The sequence below is a fragment of the Falco cherrug genome, chromosome 14 (assembly GCF_023634085.1).
Source record: "Falco cherrug isolate bFalChe1 chromosome 14, bFalChe1.pri, whole genome shotgun sequence".
Classification (NCBI taxonomy): domain Eukaryota; kingdom Metazoa; phylum Chordata; class Aves; order Falconiformes; family Falconidae; genus Falco; species Falco cherrug.
The window spans coordinates 17,662,584-17,682,111 of record NC_073710.1 but is presented as its reverse complement, the minus strand read 5'-3'; the positions used below and the strand labels follow the sequence as shown (position 1 = coordinate 17,682,111).

General features: G+C 40.6%; 1 protein-coding gene across 1 annotated transcript in view; it reads left to right on the top strand.

Moving 5' to 3' along the window:
* Window positions 1-19,528, top strand: part of PKD1L3 (polycystin 1 like 3, transient receptor potential channel interacting) — a 41,702-nt gene that overhangs the window by 11,367 nt on the left and 10,807 nt on the right. The window contains 24 exon segments of the mRNA XM_055726945.1: window positions 1,405-1,522; window positions 2,145-2,352; window positions 3,071-3,191; window positions 3,455-3,596; window positions 4,095-4,295; window positions 4,501-4,646; window positions 5,119-5,328; window positions 6,170-6,295; window positions 7,650-7,832; window positions 8,891-9,015; window positions 9,845-9,971; window positions 11,139-11,273; window positions 11,660-11,885; window positions 12,300-12,493; window positions 12,920-13,150; window positions 13,377-13,478; window positions 13,694-13,872; window positions 14,209-14,355; window positions 14,867-15,066; window positions 15,217-15,443; window positions 15,977-16,190; window positions 17,157-17,370; window positions 18,146-18,377; window positions 18,791-18,902. Coding sequence (XP_055582920.1) covers window positions 1,405-1,522; window positions 2,145-2,352; window positions 3,071-3,191; window positions 3,455-3,596; window positions 4,095-4,295; window positions 4,501-4,646; window positions 5,119-5,328; window positions 6,170-6,295; window positions 7,650-7,832; window positions 8,891-9,015; window positions 9,845-9,971; window positions 11,139-11,273; window positions 11,660-11,885; window positions 12,300-12,493; window positions 12,920-13,150; window positions 13,377-13,478; window positions 13,694-13,872; window positions 14,209-14,355; window positions 14,867-15,066; window positions 15,217-15,443; window positions 15,977-16,190; window positions 17,157-17,370; window positions 18,146-18,377; window positions 18,791-18,902 — 4,120 coding nt within the window.

The following is a 19,528-nucleotide window of genomic DNA, read 5'->3' as shown; positions in this document are numbered from 1 at the left end:
GACCCATATGGTTTAACATAAAACATACACCAAAAGTCTCTGAGACAAATGTGTTTACAAGCATTCAATCTACGATTCATAAAAGGCCTGCAAGTAACAATTTCACGATTAGAGAAAATTAAGTTTTCACAGTGATTCAGTTTTGGAAGTTGAAATGTGCTTTGATGAATTTTTATTTTATCTACTTGACTCATGCAAAACTCTCTGAGGGGCTATCCTCCAAGCAGAGTTTATTATATTTTTGTATTGTTTCTACATGTTTTCTGCTCCTGTATTGGAATATTTAAGTTACTTTGCAAAGAAGACATTTCCAGTTTACCATAAACTGGGAAACTAATGATACACCAATTGCTAGCAACTGCATAAATTTAAATAATAAAATTGCCAGGTAGAATATTTTATTATCAACTTAGAGGTCTAGTTTTTAACTGTAACACTAGCAGATAGATGTCTGCTATAGGAGACGTGCTGCTTCACAAGAAGGCATCATGCTTTACAGATTGCCTGTGAGAATATATTGCATCAAAGGAATAGAAATTTAATTCAAAACTAAGTTTATCACAGTTTGTTGCACAGTGAGACAAATTCAGCGTGGTGGTTTGACCCTGGCTGAATGCCGGGTACCCACCAAAGCCTGCCTCACCGTGGGCTTCACCAGGGGCTGCCATAGAATCTCTGGGCACCTGGAGCCCCTCCTGCCCTGGCCTGGGGGGCTGCAGAGATGTTGCTCTTACATATCCTCACTCCTCACTCTGTGCTTCTGCTGGCACAGATTATTTTTTTCCCCCCTTCTTAAATACGTATCACAGAGGCACTACCACCGTTGCTGATGGGCTCTGCCCTGGCCAGCAGCAGGCCCATGTCGGAGCGAGCTGGCATTGGCTCCATCGGACATGGGGGAAGCTTCTGGCAGCTTCTCACACAAACCACCTCTGTAGCCCCCCCCCGCCACCAAACCCTTGCCATGCAAACCCACTACATTCAGCTACTGCCTCCTTCTCTTTACCTATAGCCATAATGTATCCACTTCAAATAAAAAAGGCATGTATTAAAAGGTGTACTGGAGGACAAATGATTGTTCAAGGGTTAAAAGTCTTGGTCCAGAAGTGGAAAATTAGTATGAACTAGTTTCCTAAATACCTGCATTAGTTTTGAAAAGGGGAGTTGTGCTCCTAAGCCACTCCCACGTTTGGAAGTATTTTGCCACAAATTTCTCTGTGCCATCCGCTTCTATTCCCATAGCTTCTAGTTCCATGCAACCACTGATCAGGGAGATAGTTTAAACTGAGCTGCACACAGTGACTTGGGGTCTAAAATTTCAGACCTTTTTCATTATAAAGAAGCAAGATACATAGGTGTTTGTACATGCTCCTGTCCTGACTGATACATTTACTTATTATTTAGGATCACAAAAGAAAATACAAAATATATATTAAACCAAGTCGCCACGTGGATCCTTTCACAACTGTTACGCTTGGCTGGTCAGACAACAACAATAATTCCAGTTTTCTCTGGTCCTGTGGTATGTGCATTTCCTCAACTTTTCCCACCAAATTCTATTTGGTGAGCAACAAGCTCACTGTCATGTCAGATCAAGTGGTGAAAATCTGACTAAAGATGGTTTACTCTCTGGCTTTAACGTTTGCCATTCACTGTACATGAAGAATGTCCTTCTACCTTACCCTGGTTTTAACACCAAACTAATTATGGTATACAATATGGCATAGTACTCAGTTTTGTCTTTTCCCAAATGTTTCAATTTTTCAAGATCTACTTGTCCTAAGCCCTCTCACCCTCGCAGCCAAGAACTAATCCCAAGTGACTTACCTAGTTAGGCATTTGAAAGGTACATGTGTCTCAATAAAACAGCAATAATTAGGATTAAATGTGATGCAAAACATTTGTGGCTGAAAACTAGATTGAGATTCAGGACATCTGTGTTCTATCCCCATATTTATCCCTGACCTCATATATTACTTTGAAAAAGCCAATCTCCACTCTGAACTCTGATTACCCACTCTTTAAACTGGGTTCAGGAAACTTGTCAGCTCTGTAAAGTTCTTTGAAATCTACGGCAGGAAATTCCTTTATAAGAGACATGGGATGTTACGAATATCCTAATTATAAAGGAAATGTTTGTGCAGGAGCTTGCTGGCCAGCGTGGAAAGAATGTGTGCAGCAACAGACAATCCTAACCAACCAAAGTGAAGTGCAAATCCCACCTTCCTGCCTTCCTCCTCCAAAGTCAGCAGTGACTGTCAGGGTTACAGTCCGAAACCATGGCAATGAAGAGAGGCAGGATGAGCAATGTCTCTATGTGACTGCAAAACAAGAACTGCAACTGGAAATCAGGTCTGTTTTTAAACCCTAGTATTCACTGGTTGATGTTATTACTGCACACACATAGTCGAAGGCCACAGTTACTAATAATAATTATAATAAAGTGATAACATACTTATAACTGTAAATCTATTTATACCTTACCATCATAGGAATTACAGACAAAATGGGCCTTGCTGCATTTTCCAGTCCACATTTCTGAACATAATCCTTTTATAAACTCAATAATATTCTTCCCAAGGCCATTTAGGGTTTTTGACCCCATTACATCTTTTCAATGTTGGAGATTTCCATACACAAACCTGTACCTTACAAAACTGTAAGATATGTCCGAAACTTCTACTAGACACCAAGATACACATTATCACCTTAAAACACCCGCTCTTCAAAACTCCAGTGCCTCATTAAAGAGCAGTGGCATTTCAATGATCTATTAATATAATAATTTCAGGAGCTTAAATAGAAGCAGGCTTCATTTGACAGCCTGAATCAGTTTTGCAACATAAAAAGTTTGCAGGTTCTGGGCCTCAGTCATGTTGAAAATGGAGATGAAGGTTCCTAAATCTCTTGCTTTAAAATTAAGTATTTCACTGCTTGTGGGTCATGTGTCACCTGTCTCATTTTGCAGGGCTTTGCAGATTTTCGTCAAAAGACAGTAAAACAATCAACATCAAGGACTATGACATCTCGTACAGTTACTACCTGTAGCTACCCTCTTAATTCCTTACAGGTGTGAGGCAAACTGCAAGCCAGTGAATGCTAGTGGTGAAGTTGTTTTGAGTGTCTCTGGACAGAAGGACTCCCAGACCATATATTACAGCTGGTATTTAGATAACACATTCCAAACCAAGGTGAGAGCATCGGATTCATCAGAAAAACAGCACACACAAAAATAAACATCCATCTCGAGGGCAAGCCACGTGGCCTCAGAGTGACACTTTGTCAAATAAACACTTTGAAAATAATAGTGAAGACCAAGACAAAGGGGTGCCTGGTTTGGGAGGGGTTATAATGAAGGGCACCAAACTGCCAACCTGCTCCTGATAAATCACAACAGAAATCAAAGCAAAGAGCCTCTACAGTCATGTTGTCTTTTCTGTCTGATTTTTTCCAGTCTACAGCCCTCCCTCTAGCCTGTGGCCTGACTGGTTTCCGGCAGAACTCTTTGGAATTGCTTCAAAGCAACACATCCATGTTGAAAATGAACAGCTCCTTCTTGCAATCACAGGGAGAAGCTTTTCAGATTAAAGTAACAGGTAGGGGCAAGCAGGGTTTTTCAGACTCCTTGAAGATAGTCTCTGCCATCGTGACATCACACTGATGTTACACACACATAGCCTCACTGACAAATATGAAGTTACATTAGTCCACAAGTTGAGATCTGTTACTTTACATGTGTGTTCTTTAAAATAATTAAGAGCTAAGTTTGTTCTGGGCTGTTGCACAGCAGGAATAATTCAGTTACCTTACTCCAGGCTGTTAATAACTTTGTTAAGGCTCATCTGAAATGAAGTTATGCTAAATGCTTGATCAAATAATACAGCTTTGTTTTATAGCGTGAACACTACCATGTTTTTAATAGTTCTCCTCTTATGGCTTGTTCAATAGCAGGATTTCACTTCTGATTTAGGCCCAGACTGATGTTTCTGGTGCCTGAGCAAACAGCATCATTGTTACGTAGATAAAATTAATGTCTGAAGATCAGTGCTGCCAGGGCAGGATTACTGCTGACGTTCTGCTCTCTCCACTCCCAGCAATGACTCAGTGTAGCTACGGGGAGGAGACATACCTTGTCAGCACCGTGCCTCCACCCGAGATCCCCCGTTGTGCTGTGTCTCCCGAGCAGGGATCCGTGCTCGCCACGTTCGCGGTCTCCTGCAGCACTCCTTGCTTGGCAGATTCATGCCAATCCAGTCACAACAGGCAGCTCACGTACTGCTTCTATGTGAACTCCAGTAAGTCCTGAGGTGAACTGTTTGGCTAACTGCTTCTCAGTGCTTCTAGCAAGCACTGTTACTGCTAAGGCACAACCCGTTCTGCTCCCCAGGGAGACTAAAAAGTCAATCAGGCCTGCACCGGGCAAGCCCAGAGTCCCCTGTTCTTAGAGAATAGGAGGTGTCTGTGTGATGCAGGTAGGTGACCCCCTCTTTCTTGTTTCAGATTCTCTGCTGGACTGTGGCCCGGATCCTGAACTCTTCCCAGTTTATCTTCCACTCGGGGAAGAGGAAAATAATTTCATTTTACATATGACAATTACTGTTAGCAACAACTTTGGTGATACAGTTCAAACTAATGCTTCTGTGAAGGTACACAGTAGAATTACTTTCTTTCAAAAACTCTCAAGATGATACCTAACCCACAATTCACTTTTGGAGCTTCTTCCTGTTTTATATGTATTACTTCCTTCTGAATGTGCCATAATCACAATTTTCCTATCTAAGAGAAACTATTTTCTGTGGACTCAAGGTAGTCAAAAGAATTTTTCACTATCCTTTTTATAAGGCAGAAGTTTAAAAGATGATCTATTTGGACATTGGGAAGCATAAGCTGTATTTAGTTAGTCTGGAGTTCCTCTGTGTAAGCCCCAGAAAACTCCTGCTTCTGCCCTACTGCTCCAGTAAGGAGATCCTTATCTACTAAAAATAAACCAATAAAAACTAGGAACACAAAGTTTTCTGTCCCACTCTGGCTAGGCTGTCAATAAGATGATCGTGGAAGCCGTTCAAAGATAATTATAACAGCGTTGGCAATGTTAAGCATATCTGATTTCTTCATCAGGTTGGACGTGCAGATATGATCGATGGGAACCTGACCCTGCCAGCTATTGTATCCGAGAAAGCAAACACTATCCTAAAAGACGGGAACAGCAGCATGAGTCTCTTCCAGCTGTATAAGTCAGTGACATCTGTCCTTAATCAGGAGACCCAAGAGGAAAGCTTAAACGTATCTTTACAGATGAACATGCGAAAAGAGGTCAGCCAGACACATGTTGTCTTTCAGTACAATGCAATATAATGGAGTCTTCATATTCTTTGACAGCTCCCAAGTAATAAAAAGCTCATATATCACCACCTGGGATCAATGGAGGTTTCAAGTTTCTAGCATCTGTCTCAGTGTTTGGCACAGGTTTCAGCTATTTTTCACTATTTGCCCACATAAATAATTTGTTTTGTCATCCATCAGTAAAATAATTCATTCTCAATTGTTATTACATTACTTTAAACTAATTTGGACAGTGGTTTGAAACTTTAAATTAATCTGATTTTCCACAATTTAAGTATTAATAAAATGGCCTCTCCTGTGGGTAAATACCTAAATTTCCCAAAAAGTACTAGATGGCAGATAATTTTAGTTTGTTCATTTCAGCTACCACCTTAGGTTTCAGTTACAAGCTTTTATTTGTACACTGCTTTGAGTGTCTTGAGTGCCTCCGATGAAAAGATCTAGAGAAATGCAATGTATCCTTCAATTATGATTCATTATTTGAGTAACATCAGTCATACATGGCTCTACTTTCTCTGGAAATGGCATTTATACAGTAATTCACGTACATTAGTACAAATTCTTACAAGTAACTCTCCTTGCAATTAATGGCTGTTAAGTGTATAAATTGTCTCTGCTGGGAGGTAACATAAAAGTCATGATTATACAGTTACTAAGGCAAGTGGCATCTTGTCAGTAGACCTAGTATCAGTTCAAATGATCCCTCTTGTGGAGTCTTACTCTACCACATAATTTACAGCAAACCTGGCTGCCAATATACAGCACTACTTGCACAGTTCTAATTAGCATGTTATTCCTTTGCCTAATTATCCCTTTTCATCCCAAGCTCCGAGGGCTGATGCTGACAACTCTCTCTGTTGTTAACGTAACATCAATGCAGACTGCTCTTAAAATGTCAGAAGTATTGCAAGAAATCACTTACAGGAGTGAAGAGCTGTCTGTCTCGGCACAGGTAAGAAGCAATTTAACAGTATAGACTCTATTGCACCCCACTGACCTTGTAAGAGCTTCAGTGCTTTACAGTTATCTGTTCTTACCCGTTTTTTCACTGTACCAGCATCTGTATTTTGACCAGAAGGGAACACGTTTTGCTGTTTAGAGTAAGAGAAGCTGGAGTCACAGATAATGTTTCAGCAACCTCTACAATCCGGGCTATGACCATATGGCCCGTTACTTTTTATGAAACATTTTAAAGAGAGAAACTTTAACTTTTAGTCAGAGGCATGTTTGGATGCATGTTTTATCTTGTAAAATGCTCTTAGAATCCTGAAGAAAAACTGTCCAGGAGGGTTTTTCTAGAATTGCCCAGATCCATTTGTCCATGATCCATGCACTGTTGCAAAATGCACACAGGCAAGCTGTCAGTGAGGCAGGAACATGTCAGCACCCACAGGAACTGGGCACAAATGTTCAGATTGGCCTCACAAACATATTTCTTGAATCTTATCTGGCAGCATGACATTATTAGTAGATGATGCTATTTATGCATAAGGAGTGAGCACATGGGCGGACAGAACAAACTGTCACTGGAGAAGTTTCCCAAATATGCTGGCAATAAAAAGAGCTGTCCTGATTTCTGATGTATTATACAGTTGCAGCCAGACAATGGCTTGGGACCATTTCAGCAGTATGTGGTTAACTTTGGCAAGACAAGAGCATAGCTCAGATTCAGCACTCACCCTACAGTAAGGCTGCTAAGCATTTTCAGACTGTGGGAATAGATATGTCCACGCTTGCGATGAATTTGCTTGGTTCCCTCACTGTCCTGGGCTAAAAGTTGGCCAGTGCTTTCACAATCACAAAGCAATCACTGGCTGCATTCGGAAACTAAATAAAAATTGTAAAACATTCTCCTTTGGCACTTAGCACAGCACAAGGCCAAAGGTATTATTACTTGCTGGTAATCCAGCAGGGTCTGTGGAAACAAAGACTGAAATGCACATGCACTTGACAATATGCTGGTATTTATTGGACACACGACCCAAAATTATAACTTAATTTACTATATTACTGTACATCTAAACTGTATTCTTGCCCAGTGTTTGACAGAGAAGCTTCCTTTAGATGTTATTCATCTCTTTCATGGATTAAATCTGTAAAGCAGGCTGCATTTTTCAGGTCTGTATATCATCTTTATTGGCATGTGATGTATTATCCCAGCACAAATAATTATAGTAAAAACAGCATTAGCCACAAACAGTCCCATGAGATTTCTCACATTGCAACACTCACTAAATGACACAAGCGTCACTTCTGTCATTTGTAGTCCCAACACATATAAACTTTTCACCTTGTTTTCCATGCAGGTGGAAGCTAGCAACACTCTAAAAGATGTCAGTGCTTCCTTGCTCACTGTAAACACAGAGGACAGCAGAGATGATCAGAAGCTAAAGGACACAGCCAACTATCTATTTAATGCAGTGAGCAATGTTCTTAAAGCTTCTGTAGAAATCAGAGCTGCGAACACTTCAGTGCCAGAGGCAGAACAGGTAATTTTGGTTTGGTCCAGTTTGTAGTGGACTGTGTGTGAACACTTGCTTGCTTTGGAAGGTTTTTAAGAAGCTTTAAAAGTTTTTTTAAATGTTCTGCTGCCGCTCCTGTTTTTAAATTGGCATTGGGTAGGGTTCATTGTGACACCATGATGGACTTGACTATCGAAGGAGACTTCTCCCCAGTTAGACCTGTTAGACTGAACATTCTGCTAATGAAGATGATTGAGGCCTCTTAAGATTTGTTACATTTAAAGCTGAGCAGGACAGAGCCCTAGAGAACACAGTGTATGCCCTCTAATGGATGACAAGCACACAGATTTTTTTTCAGATTTGATCCTATCAGCTCCTTTTTCCTCATAATTCAAGGAAGCCAGAAGTATTCAATATTCATTATTGGCTCTGCTACTTCAAAGCTGGAATCAGCTCTGGTTGCTGCTTACACTTTTTCAGAAAGCCCACTCTGATTTTCTATTCAGAATTATGCAACATGTTTATTTTGTCCCGTCCTTTCCTATTTATATGTGCATTGTCACTGTTGCATTTGTGCGCTTCCTGGGCTGAACATGCTTTAACTTTCTTCACTGCAAGGGAGCAGGGGATGAAATAAATGTAACCTGAGAGAAAAGGTTATGAACTGCTCAAACTCCCCCAGGACAACACACTAATGACACGCAATTAATCCATAATTAGTCTTGCTTTTCCAAGTAACTAAAGTGGGCAGATAAAGGGCATTAATGTACAGAAGTGCATTAATATATTGCATCAAATTGATGGCATGTTTGTAGTGCTTCAAAATTCAATGTGTAGAAATTACAAATAATAGGCTATAAAAGCTGCAAGATATTTGCTGTCTGCAATGTTTTAATGAGAATTACAGAAATTGAATTGATAATTAGAAGAACTTTCTCTGAGATTAAGCAGCACATCAACAAGTTTGCCAGCTTTGTCAGACACTGAAAATTAGAACATCTTCCTAAAAGGAAGTAAAGGCAAATAATGTACAACTAGGTGATTCTGAGGAGCTTTGTTGCAAGTTTCCTCTAATCCTTTTCCAGAGTTCAGTGTCACAGCAGCTCCTAGATACAGTTGAGAACCTACAGAGTGCCCTTCTGTTTGGGAAAGAACCCGATGATGAACCAACAGTCCTTACCACTCCTTCTGCTACAATGTACATACACAGGTAACACTAACCCTGTCCTCCCACTTAGGCTCAGGGTAGTTAACCAAATTTGCCAGAAATACTCATTACATCGTCCTTAAAAGGAACCACCCAACTAAATATCGTAGCATAACGACAACTTCAAGAGTGCAATGAGGCTGTCATTACAAACTGATAGTAAGAATAGCTTGGACTCCAATTAGCTTCAATAATGCCACCTTAGAAATTCTCATGCCGTGTCTTCTTTGGCCAACACAGTGTTTACTACTGTTTCCTGGATGAGGCACTAGTCTCTTACCCTTGAAATTTTGTGGAAAACTCATGTCATGCCAGTTAAGTTTTTTTTTTTCTTTTCCAAGTTGCCAATAATGACATGTTATATAGAACTGTAACCAGCTTGGCAGAAGCAAATATAATCACAAGGAGCCTGATAAGCATTCTCCATTCCCTATAATCAATCCTAAATTGTTCCCCAAGAGCCTGGTTTTCATCCACATTTAACTGTGCATTCAAATCAAGAGCATGTTCATGCAGAAAGCAGGTAGATCTTTCGTCAAAGTACACTTAGTTGGGTACCACTGCCTATCCAGATACACCAATTCCCCCCCTTTTTTGATGATTCTATGGTAGCGTTATGTGGAGTACTATGTCAGGGACAGATTAATGTACTAAGTATTTACTGACAGAGTTAGGAACAGTTTTGCAACAAAGTTATACTCGTGAAGTGAGAAAGATTTTTCTCTAGATAAGAAGTCCATGCTATTGATGGGGTTTTTTTCTGGTCTGATTTTTTTTTCCCTGCCTATTTCCTTTTATTCTGCTTTGCTTGTGTTCAACCCTAACTGGACAGATTACAAACAGAAACCATGGATGGCACATCCATTAACATCTCCAATTCCAGTTCTGCCAGCTTTACTCTGCCACCTGCTTCCTCTCTCAGTGTTTCAGGAGTTGATGATGAAACAGTGGATATAAGGGCAAGTAAACAGATTTTATCTGACTCAATCTGATATATAACTTACATTCTTGATCTAGTGCTTTTAGAATCTTTTCTCCTTTTACAATGAATACACAAGAAAATGTGTATGCCAGCATCATGCCAAGAAAATAATTTGAAATATTTTTGGTCAAAGAAGCTTCCATTTATTTCAATTGCATAGGGTTGGTTCAGCCAGCTAAGGAGGACTGAATGCTTAAATTCCCCATCCCATCAACCCCTCATGTACGCTCTTGATTCATACTTGCATGTTGGTTAGAGAATGCAATGGAATGAATCAATACCTATAAATCTATTTGCTGTTTGTTTACATGCTCTGAGGAGGATGCAACAGCCCAGAGTCCACATCACTATTAAAATTTACCTGCAGCAGTCCTATCTCATCCCAGCTAGAAATAAATGAGTTTGAGGCACTCAGATGCTGCAGGAGACAAAAGGCTTGCGAATGTCCTGATGATAACACATCCCTCATCTGAATTAGGATGTGGTTTTGCTTTCCTCAAAACACTAGATTGCATATTACTGTTGTGCTTTTTATAATACATTTTCTAAAGGCCTCTCTGGTTGATTTGTCACTCTCAGGAAACCCCTACAATACCTGCAAAAAATGTATTTTTTTTCATTGTGTCTTTTCCAGCTCCCCTATAAAATGTCCAGAGCCCACCAAAACCAGTGGAAACGCATCCATCATTTTACCTGAGTATTAGGAGAGGTTCCTGAATCCTCTCATTGGACTGACGGCTCTAACATACTCTTCTGTGCATTGCTATCATAATAGAAACAGACTTCTGTTCCTAATTCCAAGAGGGGTGCCACAGCCTAACTTTGGTGGAGTTACTTTGAAAGAGACTTATGCAATTACATTTTGATATCTGGTGTCTAAAAGGCAAAAGGGTTACACAGAATGGAAACAATAAATATTGTTGTACACATACCATATTTCAGAATCAAAATGACTTCCAAGGTCTGTGTTTAACCTACCTTAGAGATAAGGCAGCTTCTTATTTAAATCTGCAAGGAGGCTTCTTTTAAGTCGAGTATTGTTTGGGTCTGAGCTCAAGCTTTCACTATTCAGCAATTTAGAGTGTGAATATAATGAAATATTGCCAATAGCTCGATTGTCTGATTGTCAACGTCTTGCTAATAGATGGTGAGCTTTGCCGTGAATCCCTTTTCCTCCAGTGACACCAATTTTGACATCAGTGGAACAGTGGGAGGTCTAAGTCTTACTGGTCTAGATGGCTTGACCATACCAGTCAGCAATCTCAAAGAGAACATTGAGGTAAACCCACTATTTTCTATCCCTCTCCCTCTTTTCCCATTTTTTCCTTCTTCCGATAATGAACTGTCATTTATGTTATCATCTTCTGTGAGGTGACTGCAAATGGTGGTAGTGTTCATTGCATCATATAATGGGATCGTGGTGCCTGCATTTGTGATGGAGGGATATGTGTGATGTGGTGAATGACATAATAAATATTTGTCTTTTCTTTTCAGAGGTTAGCTAAAAGTATCAAGAAAAATACTTTGAAGCCGGTATTTTTGCTGGACATGCTTTCCCTGTGTTATGAAAAAATATTATCTACCATGTGGCTATATTGTGCTGATAGATAATAGAAGCAAGATGCTTTGCTGTATTTAAAACTATGTCTTTCTGTTTAAAAACAGATAATGTTACCAAGGCTTTCAGCAACTCAGGAAGATAAGATTCTGTTGAATCTGGGCAATTTTAGTACTTTCCAAGTTAATGTTACCTCAGAAAACACATCTATAGTGATCCACCTGGAATCTGAACATGACATTCCACTAATACTCTACTTAGGATACGGTTATCGCCCAAATGAAACTAACTATGATATGAAAACGCATCTGTTCTATAAGAAAACTACTGGAGGTAAGATAACTTGTTAGTGACTCACAAACTTGTGCATTCTGGGCTTGTGTTACCAAAACACTTTCACCACCCGTAGCAAGTGAAGTGCACTCAGTACGGGGAGTTCTCATGCACAACTTCACAGCACACGCATATATTCGCAGAATGAGCTGTGACCGTGAGTTCAGACATCTAACTGGAAAGAAACCTCTCAAACAAGTTTCAATCTGTCATGCTTCGAGGTTCCAAACTCTAGTATACAGTGTTCACTAACAGGAGCAAGGAGCGGGATGCTTTGAACAATGGGTTGCCAAGAATTATTTCATACCTGTTTCTTCAGTTTATTTAATGATACGCAATACAGCTGCATACTTCTGAATTAGCATTTTTATATATATATATATATCTCCTGAAACTAAAATATTTATGTTCAAGGTGAGACAAACACCTGGGTTCTTAGCTCAGAAGAACTCTCTTTTGGAGAGGGAAGCTACTATTTCATGGTTTTACAAGACATGGGAATGGATTCCACAGTCTATGACAGGCTAACTATAGCTGTCACTTGCTTTGCATCCCGCTGTGTATTTTGGGATGAGCACCAGGGGAGCTGGAACAGCTATGGATGCCATGTAAGTAGAGTGAAACAAAACTTTGTATTATATACTTCAAAGCCAGCCCTTATAACTGCCATCTTGTAGTAAAATGATAGCACTGAACTCACACCATAAAACAAGATCATTCTGAGATGTTTTAATAAATTGAAGATTAGTCATAACAGACTAAGCTTCAAATGACATTTCCATTTCAGTTGCTTGGGATGGGCTTTTATGTAAGAAGAAATGGAAACATTCTGACAAGGCTGTATTATATAATAATGCCTGATTCTGGCTAGATATTAGAATGAATATTCCTTATTGGACCTTGAACAGTTCTTTTCTGTATAGCAGTTCTCCACAAGAATTTAGCAATCTCAGCACAGTCTTTTCATTTGCTTGGTAAGTTACCTAATACTTCGAAGCCAAATGTTTTTTCAGGAAATTTTTTCTGGTTTTCAGGTAGGACCAAAAACAAATCCTAGAAGCACACACTGCCTCTGTAACCACCTGACCTTCTTTGGGAGCTCCTTCTTTGTCATACCCAATGCCATAGATGTTAGCAAAACTACAGAGCTATTTCTTACATTTGTGGACAACCCTGTGGTGGTGACAACTGTAGGATGCATCTTTCTGATATACGTGCTTGTAGTTATTTGGGCTCGAAGGAAAGATATCCAGGATGATGCCAAAGTAAGTCTTCAGCTAATAAAGACTGAATGTATTTTAGGCTAATTCCCACTTTGCCTAGCCTGTTTTAATAGGAGTTCTTCAAGCAATCCTACTCCTTTCCCTGTAACTCTCTGTTTACTGATAAGTATATGCACTGTTCACAAGATGAAAAAGTCCTATCCATGGCTTTAAGGAATCCATACTTACAGAACAGCTCACGCGCTGCTTGTGTTGTGTCACTTTGCAGGTGAAAATCACAGTACTGGAAGACAATGACCCCTTTGCTCAGTATCGTTACCTTGTGACAGTTTTTACAGGACACCGCCGTGGGGCAGGCACAACCTCCAAGGTATCGATGGCACTGAGTGGTAAGACAATTTATGCACTCATTTAGGGAACTGGATGAATAACGGAGCACCTGAAGCTATTAAACAGAACAGCTCAAATGCAACGTCTAAGCCAGAAAGTCCTTAGATTTGATGAAAGCAGGAAGAGTATGCTAGAGGAACAATCATACATAGGATCGAGGTGTACAAGTCTTCTTTTTGCCATCTTATTCTCCAGGTGACTCTCACCCTCTATGGACTGGAAGGAGAGAGTGAGCCACACCATCTGACTGATCCTGATACATCAGTCTTCGAACGTGGAGGAGTGGATGTTTTTCTGCTCTGCACCTTCTTCCCTCTTGGGGAACTGCAGAGTATTAGATTGTGGCACGATAATTCAGGGGACAGTCCATCCTGGTAAGTGGAGATCTGGAGATCACGGGAAGCAAAGAACCACAAATATTATATTATAATGATAGCAGCTTTTCTAATATTTGAAAAATATCCTTTCTAAAGTGCTAGAAAGGAAAGGAGCGTTAATGTCTCATTTTTGCAGATCAATAGATCAAATCATAACCTACCCTGCAGGACCAGGAGTGCTTCCCATATCCTGTGCCCAGTGCAGGATGGGAAGTACTCTCTGCCTTAAAGTTTAGAAGAAGCCAAAGGCCAGAGTTTGACCTCCATAGTCAAATCAGGTTCTGAACTTCACACCACTCACATGTAATTGTGCCCTGTATGTTTCTCCAACAGGTATGTGAATCGAGTACTGGTCCATGATCTGGCATGGGATCATAAATGGTCCTTCCTCTGTAACTCATGGCTAGCCATTGATATTGGAGAGTGTGTCCTAGATAAAGTGTTCCCAGTAGCTACAGAACAGGACATGAAGCAGTTCAGGTACCTTCTATTTTATGGAATTTTTTACTCTTGATAGCAATCAGTCTGGAAAAGCAAGTACGCAAAACAGATCAAATCCCTAAACAAAAATGAAAACAAGGGAGGTCTTTCCATTGCCCTCACAGGGTTCTGAATAAGGAAAAGAGGAAGGATGGTTATGAAGTCTGATCATTACCCTAACAGTAATACCACACTGGAAATACTGGTGTTAAAGAAGAATAGCCTGACAAGACCTACAGAAACCCAAGTATTTTCTCTCGTGTAACTCCCCTGACAATTTATATAGACACTGCTCATGGTTAGGTTTCCCTCCACGGTGTGGCCAGAAGGAAAGGACATAAGTAACTATGACCATTCCATGCAAATCAAGCCATGATACTTGGTATGTTCTCATAGTTACTACTTCTTCTGATAGGCCCTAGAAGTGTGAACAGGCCAGGACCCTGAACTCAGCTTTATTTATCCCTCTCCTTTTTAAGTATCCATTTGATTTCCCTCTCCTCCTTCCCAGCAATCTGTTTTTCATGAAGACCTCCAAAGGTTTCCAGGATGGGCACATCTGGTACTCGGTTTTCAGCCGCTCCCCACGCAGCTCCTTCACACGAGTCCAGCGTGTGTCATGTTGCTTCTCACTGCTTCTCTGCACCATGCTGACCAGCATCATGTTCTGGGGAGTGCCAAAGGATCCAGCCGAGCAGAAAATGGACTTGGGTAACCATCCTCACCATTGCTTGGGCAGGGAAATAGAGAGACAGCAGAATCTAGAAGCAGGACAGTTGAACAAATGGGCCTTTAGACAAAAAAGAGATCTGATGATTCCTGGGGTTATTTTTACTCCTCCCCTCTGTTTGATCTTGACAGGTAAGATCGAGTTTACGTGGCAGGAAGTGATGATTGGCTTTGAGAGCTCACTCCTCATGTTCCCCATCAACCTGCTCATTGTGCAGATCTTCAGGAACATACGATCCCGGCCAGCCACGCAGGGGAGAGAGAAGAAGCTGGGAAAGAATGGTCGAGTGTCCCCCAGCCTACCTCCCACCCCACAGGTCACCCAGGCTGTCTCACTCACTCCAGAGGCTGTGATAAAGGCAAGTCCCCGTGGCTACTTCCCAGTAGTACTGGCATGCACTGCCCTCTGCTGCCATGCACTGCCCGGCACCCCTGATTTCACAGCAGAAATCCCTGTCAGATACCCTTCAGCTTGTCTGAAGCCAAAAGCTAATTTGCACTGGTGGCAAGCACTCACCCACCCACATGGAATCCTCGACTTCATTAAGATCTGCCAATGTACATCCCAGCCTTTGCACAATTACGTGCAACCAAAATCACTGTGGCCAGTGACTAAAGCAAGGTTAAAGCAAACATTAAGGAAGACAGTGAAGATAAAAGGTCTCATAGATCCTGTCTTTCTCAGCTTAGGTCCTCAGGCAGGTAAACTGTATTTTCGAATCCTGTCTCGTTGAAATCTGCCTGTCACATCCAGCACTGTAGGATGTGCTATTCTTATTCATTCTGGAGATTTTAACAATTGGTGCAGCTCCCAGCCAGTGGTGCCTTCACATCACATCAGCTTAAGTCACTGCAGCCAGAGACACTGCTGTATTGCTGCTGTCTTTTCTAGGACATAAGAAGAATTGCCAACTCACTCTTTAAAGCCCTGCAGACTCCACCTCTCACTTCAGTATCAGATCTTGGAAAATCAGCTAACATCAACACATTTTTGGCATTGATCGAGGACATCGTCTGCCAGCAAAACACAGCTGGGCAAGAGTTTTATGATGACAGCAAGAAGGATGACCCTATAATTGTCACATTAGGTGCTATGGATATACAAGGTAAACAGCACAATGTGACATGCCTACTGAAACCTTTGTAGTGAAAATGATGGTAATGCTGGATGTGATAACCCAAGCTCTTCTTCCATTCTGACTCAAAGGCAATTACAGAATCACAGAATAGTTGAGGTCAGAATGGATCTCTGAAGATTGTCTAGTCTACCACCCTGCTTACAGCAGGGTCACCTGGAGATATTGAATATCTCCAATATTCAATAGAGATGATGGAGTCTCCACAAATCCTCTGAGCAAGCCATTCCAGTGTCCAACAGCTCTCACAACACAGAAGTTTTTCCTAATGTTTAGACAGAATTCCCGTGTTTTAATTTGTGCCCCTTGTCTGTTGTCCTTTCACTGTGCACCACTGAGCACCCAACCGAATAAAGACACTATGAAGTCTCTACTTCGTATGCTGTAGAACGAAATGTTAGCTACCAGCCTGGCTTGGGAGCAGGATCAGTATCTCATAGCATAAAGACCCACAAATATCAGTTGTTTCACAGTCTTTTTGCCCTGTCCTTTTTTTCTTCTTGGCCTTGTGCCTTGTTCCTTTCAGTCTGACTCTTAACTTAGGCAATCATTTATTTTCAATTAAACAAGACCGTTTGAGTAAACAATCCCATTGATTTCATTAAGACTCACATTTGGCTTTTCAAATGAGTCTACCAAGTGACTAATTGCACAGGTAAACTATGAACAAATTAACACTTGATCTTATCTGACTTCTCTTTTAAGGTTTTAGGACCTCTGTTTAAGTAAGTTGCCTTCTGGCAACAATTCCAGCCCATTCCAACAGAAGAGCATTAAGCTCTAGTACTAAAGCTGTTTTTACATGTCCCTTCAAAAGTTACTCTACACTTTCATAATCTTGAGCTCCAGTTCTGCTACCCTTTGTACTGAACAATATTTTAATCTAGGAATAGCTATGCTGATTTTCTTTGAAAATTAATAATTATTTGCCTGCAGAAAAAACAAGGAGCCCAACTCCAGAGAAGGGAATGAGTGAGCGACTGAAATACAGTGATTACAATCGCTGCTTGTACATTCAACTCCAGCATGTAGAGAAAGAGCTGGAACTACTGGGGCCCCATAAATTTCAGATGCCGCAGAGTTACACACAAGCTATTCATCAGGTTCAGCACATGAAGAACCTCCTGGAGAACCAGATCTGCTCATCAGCGTCCATCAGTAAGAGGTAACCTAGTTCTCATCTCGATCTAAGTAAATTCAGGTTGTGAATTCAAAACTGGTCAGGATGACGAAGCCAAATTACTGCTTAATATGTGCTAGATAACCATTATTATAGTTGTAGAAACACGTTTTACTATTATACTATTGTAGGAGCAACAAAGAAATCTCAATGCACTGTGAACCACACACAAAAGCAATTATGACCAATCATCGCCCGTTGGCATTTTTGCCTCCAAGATTGAATATTACAATACAATGCCACACCAAAGGGCTGAGATAATCACTGAGCTCCAAAGTATCAGAAGTCTCTTAAAATGTATGGATAAAGAGAAATTAATAAGCAGACAAAAATATTTCAGTGAAATATGATAATTAAGTTGGAAGTATTGAAAAAAATAGCACTAATTATATCTCTGGCCTTTATGGTGATCACAGGAGATGTATCCAGCAATTAAAATGCACTCACAGTTTTATTTGTCAATATTTCTACCAGAGGTTCAATTATGTATGACTAAGGAGTAAATAAGCCCATCATATTTGCTTTTATTTCAGCTGATCTCTGCACTCTTACTCATATTTTTGCTTACTGTACTTTTTGCTATCCATATATTCTACGTAACTGCATTAGTTCAAAGAACTTGGAATATTTTGAATGACATTTTAAATCATAAGATGTTGCTGTCCCTGCTTAACCCAAAGACTGTGATTTTGACTTTTCTGTTCCACTGCAGAGTGATTTTTTTCTCTTCTGATTGACTCCCAAGGTGGTCCCTTACTCCAAGCTTCTCCGGTGATGGCAAGAAAAGCTCTTCTTCCAAAGGGCTGCCCTGGTGGTTTGTGTTCATTGCCTGGTTCCTGGTTGCAGCCACCAGCAGCGTATCTGGGTTTTTTACCATGCTCTATGGGCTGCATTACGGCAAGGATAACTCCATCAAGTGGCTGATCTCCATGGCCATCTCCTTCTTGGAAAGTCTTTTCATCACACAGCCCTTAAAGGTGAGATCCTCAGCCAACATGAACTCATTTTACTATCATTTCAGGAAGACAATGTAATGTGTTCTAAAGAACCACAGGATTTAATATGTAAAATGAGAAGTCTCAGCCATAAAAACAAGAGCTAGCAGGTGGTTTACAGAGTTCTGTTGTCTTTTGCTGACCTTAACTTCATTAGTTTCATCTCCCTTGTTTTGCTAGGGTTTAATAGATGATGAGGTTGTCATGTGGCACAATCAGTTTAGCTGGCTGGACTGTGCACTGTTCTCTTGTTTATGAGCTTCAGCTGCATGAGTTCAACAAAGCCAAAGCACAGCTGTTCTCCTGCAGTGCCTGGATCCAAAGGGATCCCGGTCAAAACCAGACTTCTTTATATGAAATGGGCATATGGTGAGTCTATAGCTAATTCTTTGCAGGTGCTGGGATTTGCTGCTTTTTTTGCCCTGGTTTTGAAGAAGGTAGAACATGAGGATGAAGAAGACACAGCTATCGATGGGCCTTTATCTGCACCAGGTAACTACCTGTGAAGTGAGAGATTATTAAAGAAAGTGAAGTGCTCTCCAAGCTTTTGGAGTGCTTTATGCACAAATGTGTGACAGCTCAACTGAGAACTTCACTGGTTATCTTTATATACCTGAATCCTAGCTGACAAGGTTAGCAGAAATCACTACATCCACAGGTGTTGTGACTATGTGTCTATCTATTAGCATTCCCATGATCAAGATGGAAGTGGAAACAAACCTAAATAACTCATTTTATGCCAGTTAGAGAACACATGAAGATGACTATATGTTTAGGTTGGATAAATCTGGCAGAACACTTAATGGAAAAGACCACAAGGTCAAAAAGATGTAGAAGAAGTAGTTCTGCATCCAAACACTAATACTTCCTTGTTTATCTTTTTACTGCTGCAAATAGATATACATGCACAATCTCCCCTAGCCCTGTTGCAAGATTGCCCCTGGAGGGGCAGTTACTGGAGAACCTATTTGCTGCCAGGATACTGGTATTTGACCCCTTCCTTCTCTCCATCCCTGGCTTGGCTACATCAGGAAAAATGATGTATTCTCCTATATTGATTCATACTAGATCAAGAATACAAGTGCATAGTCAATTACTTCTCAGTCCATCATCATTCAAGAAACATCTGGAAA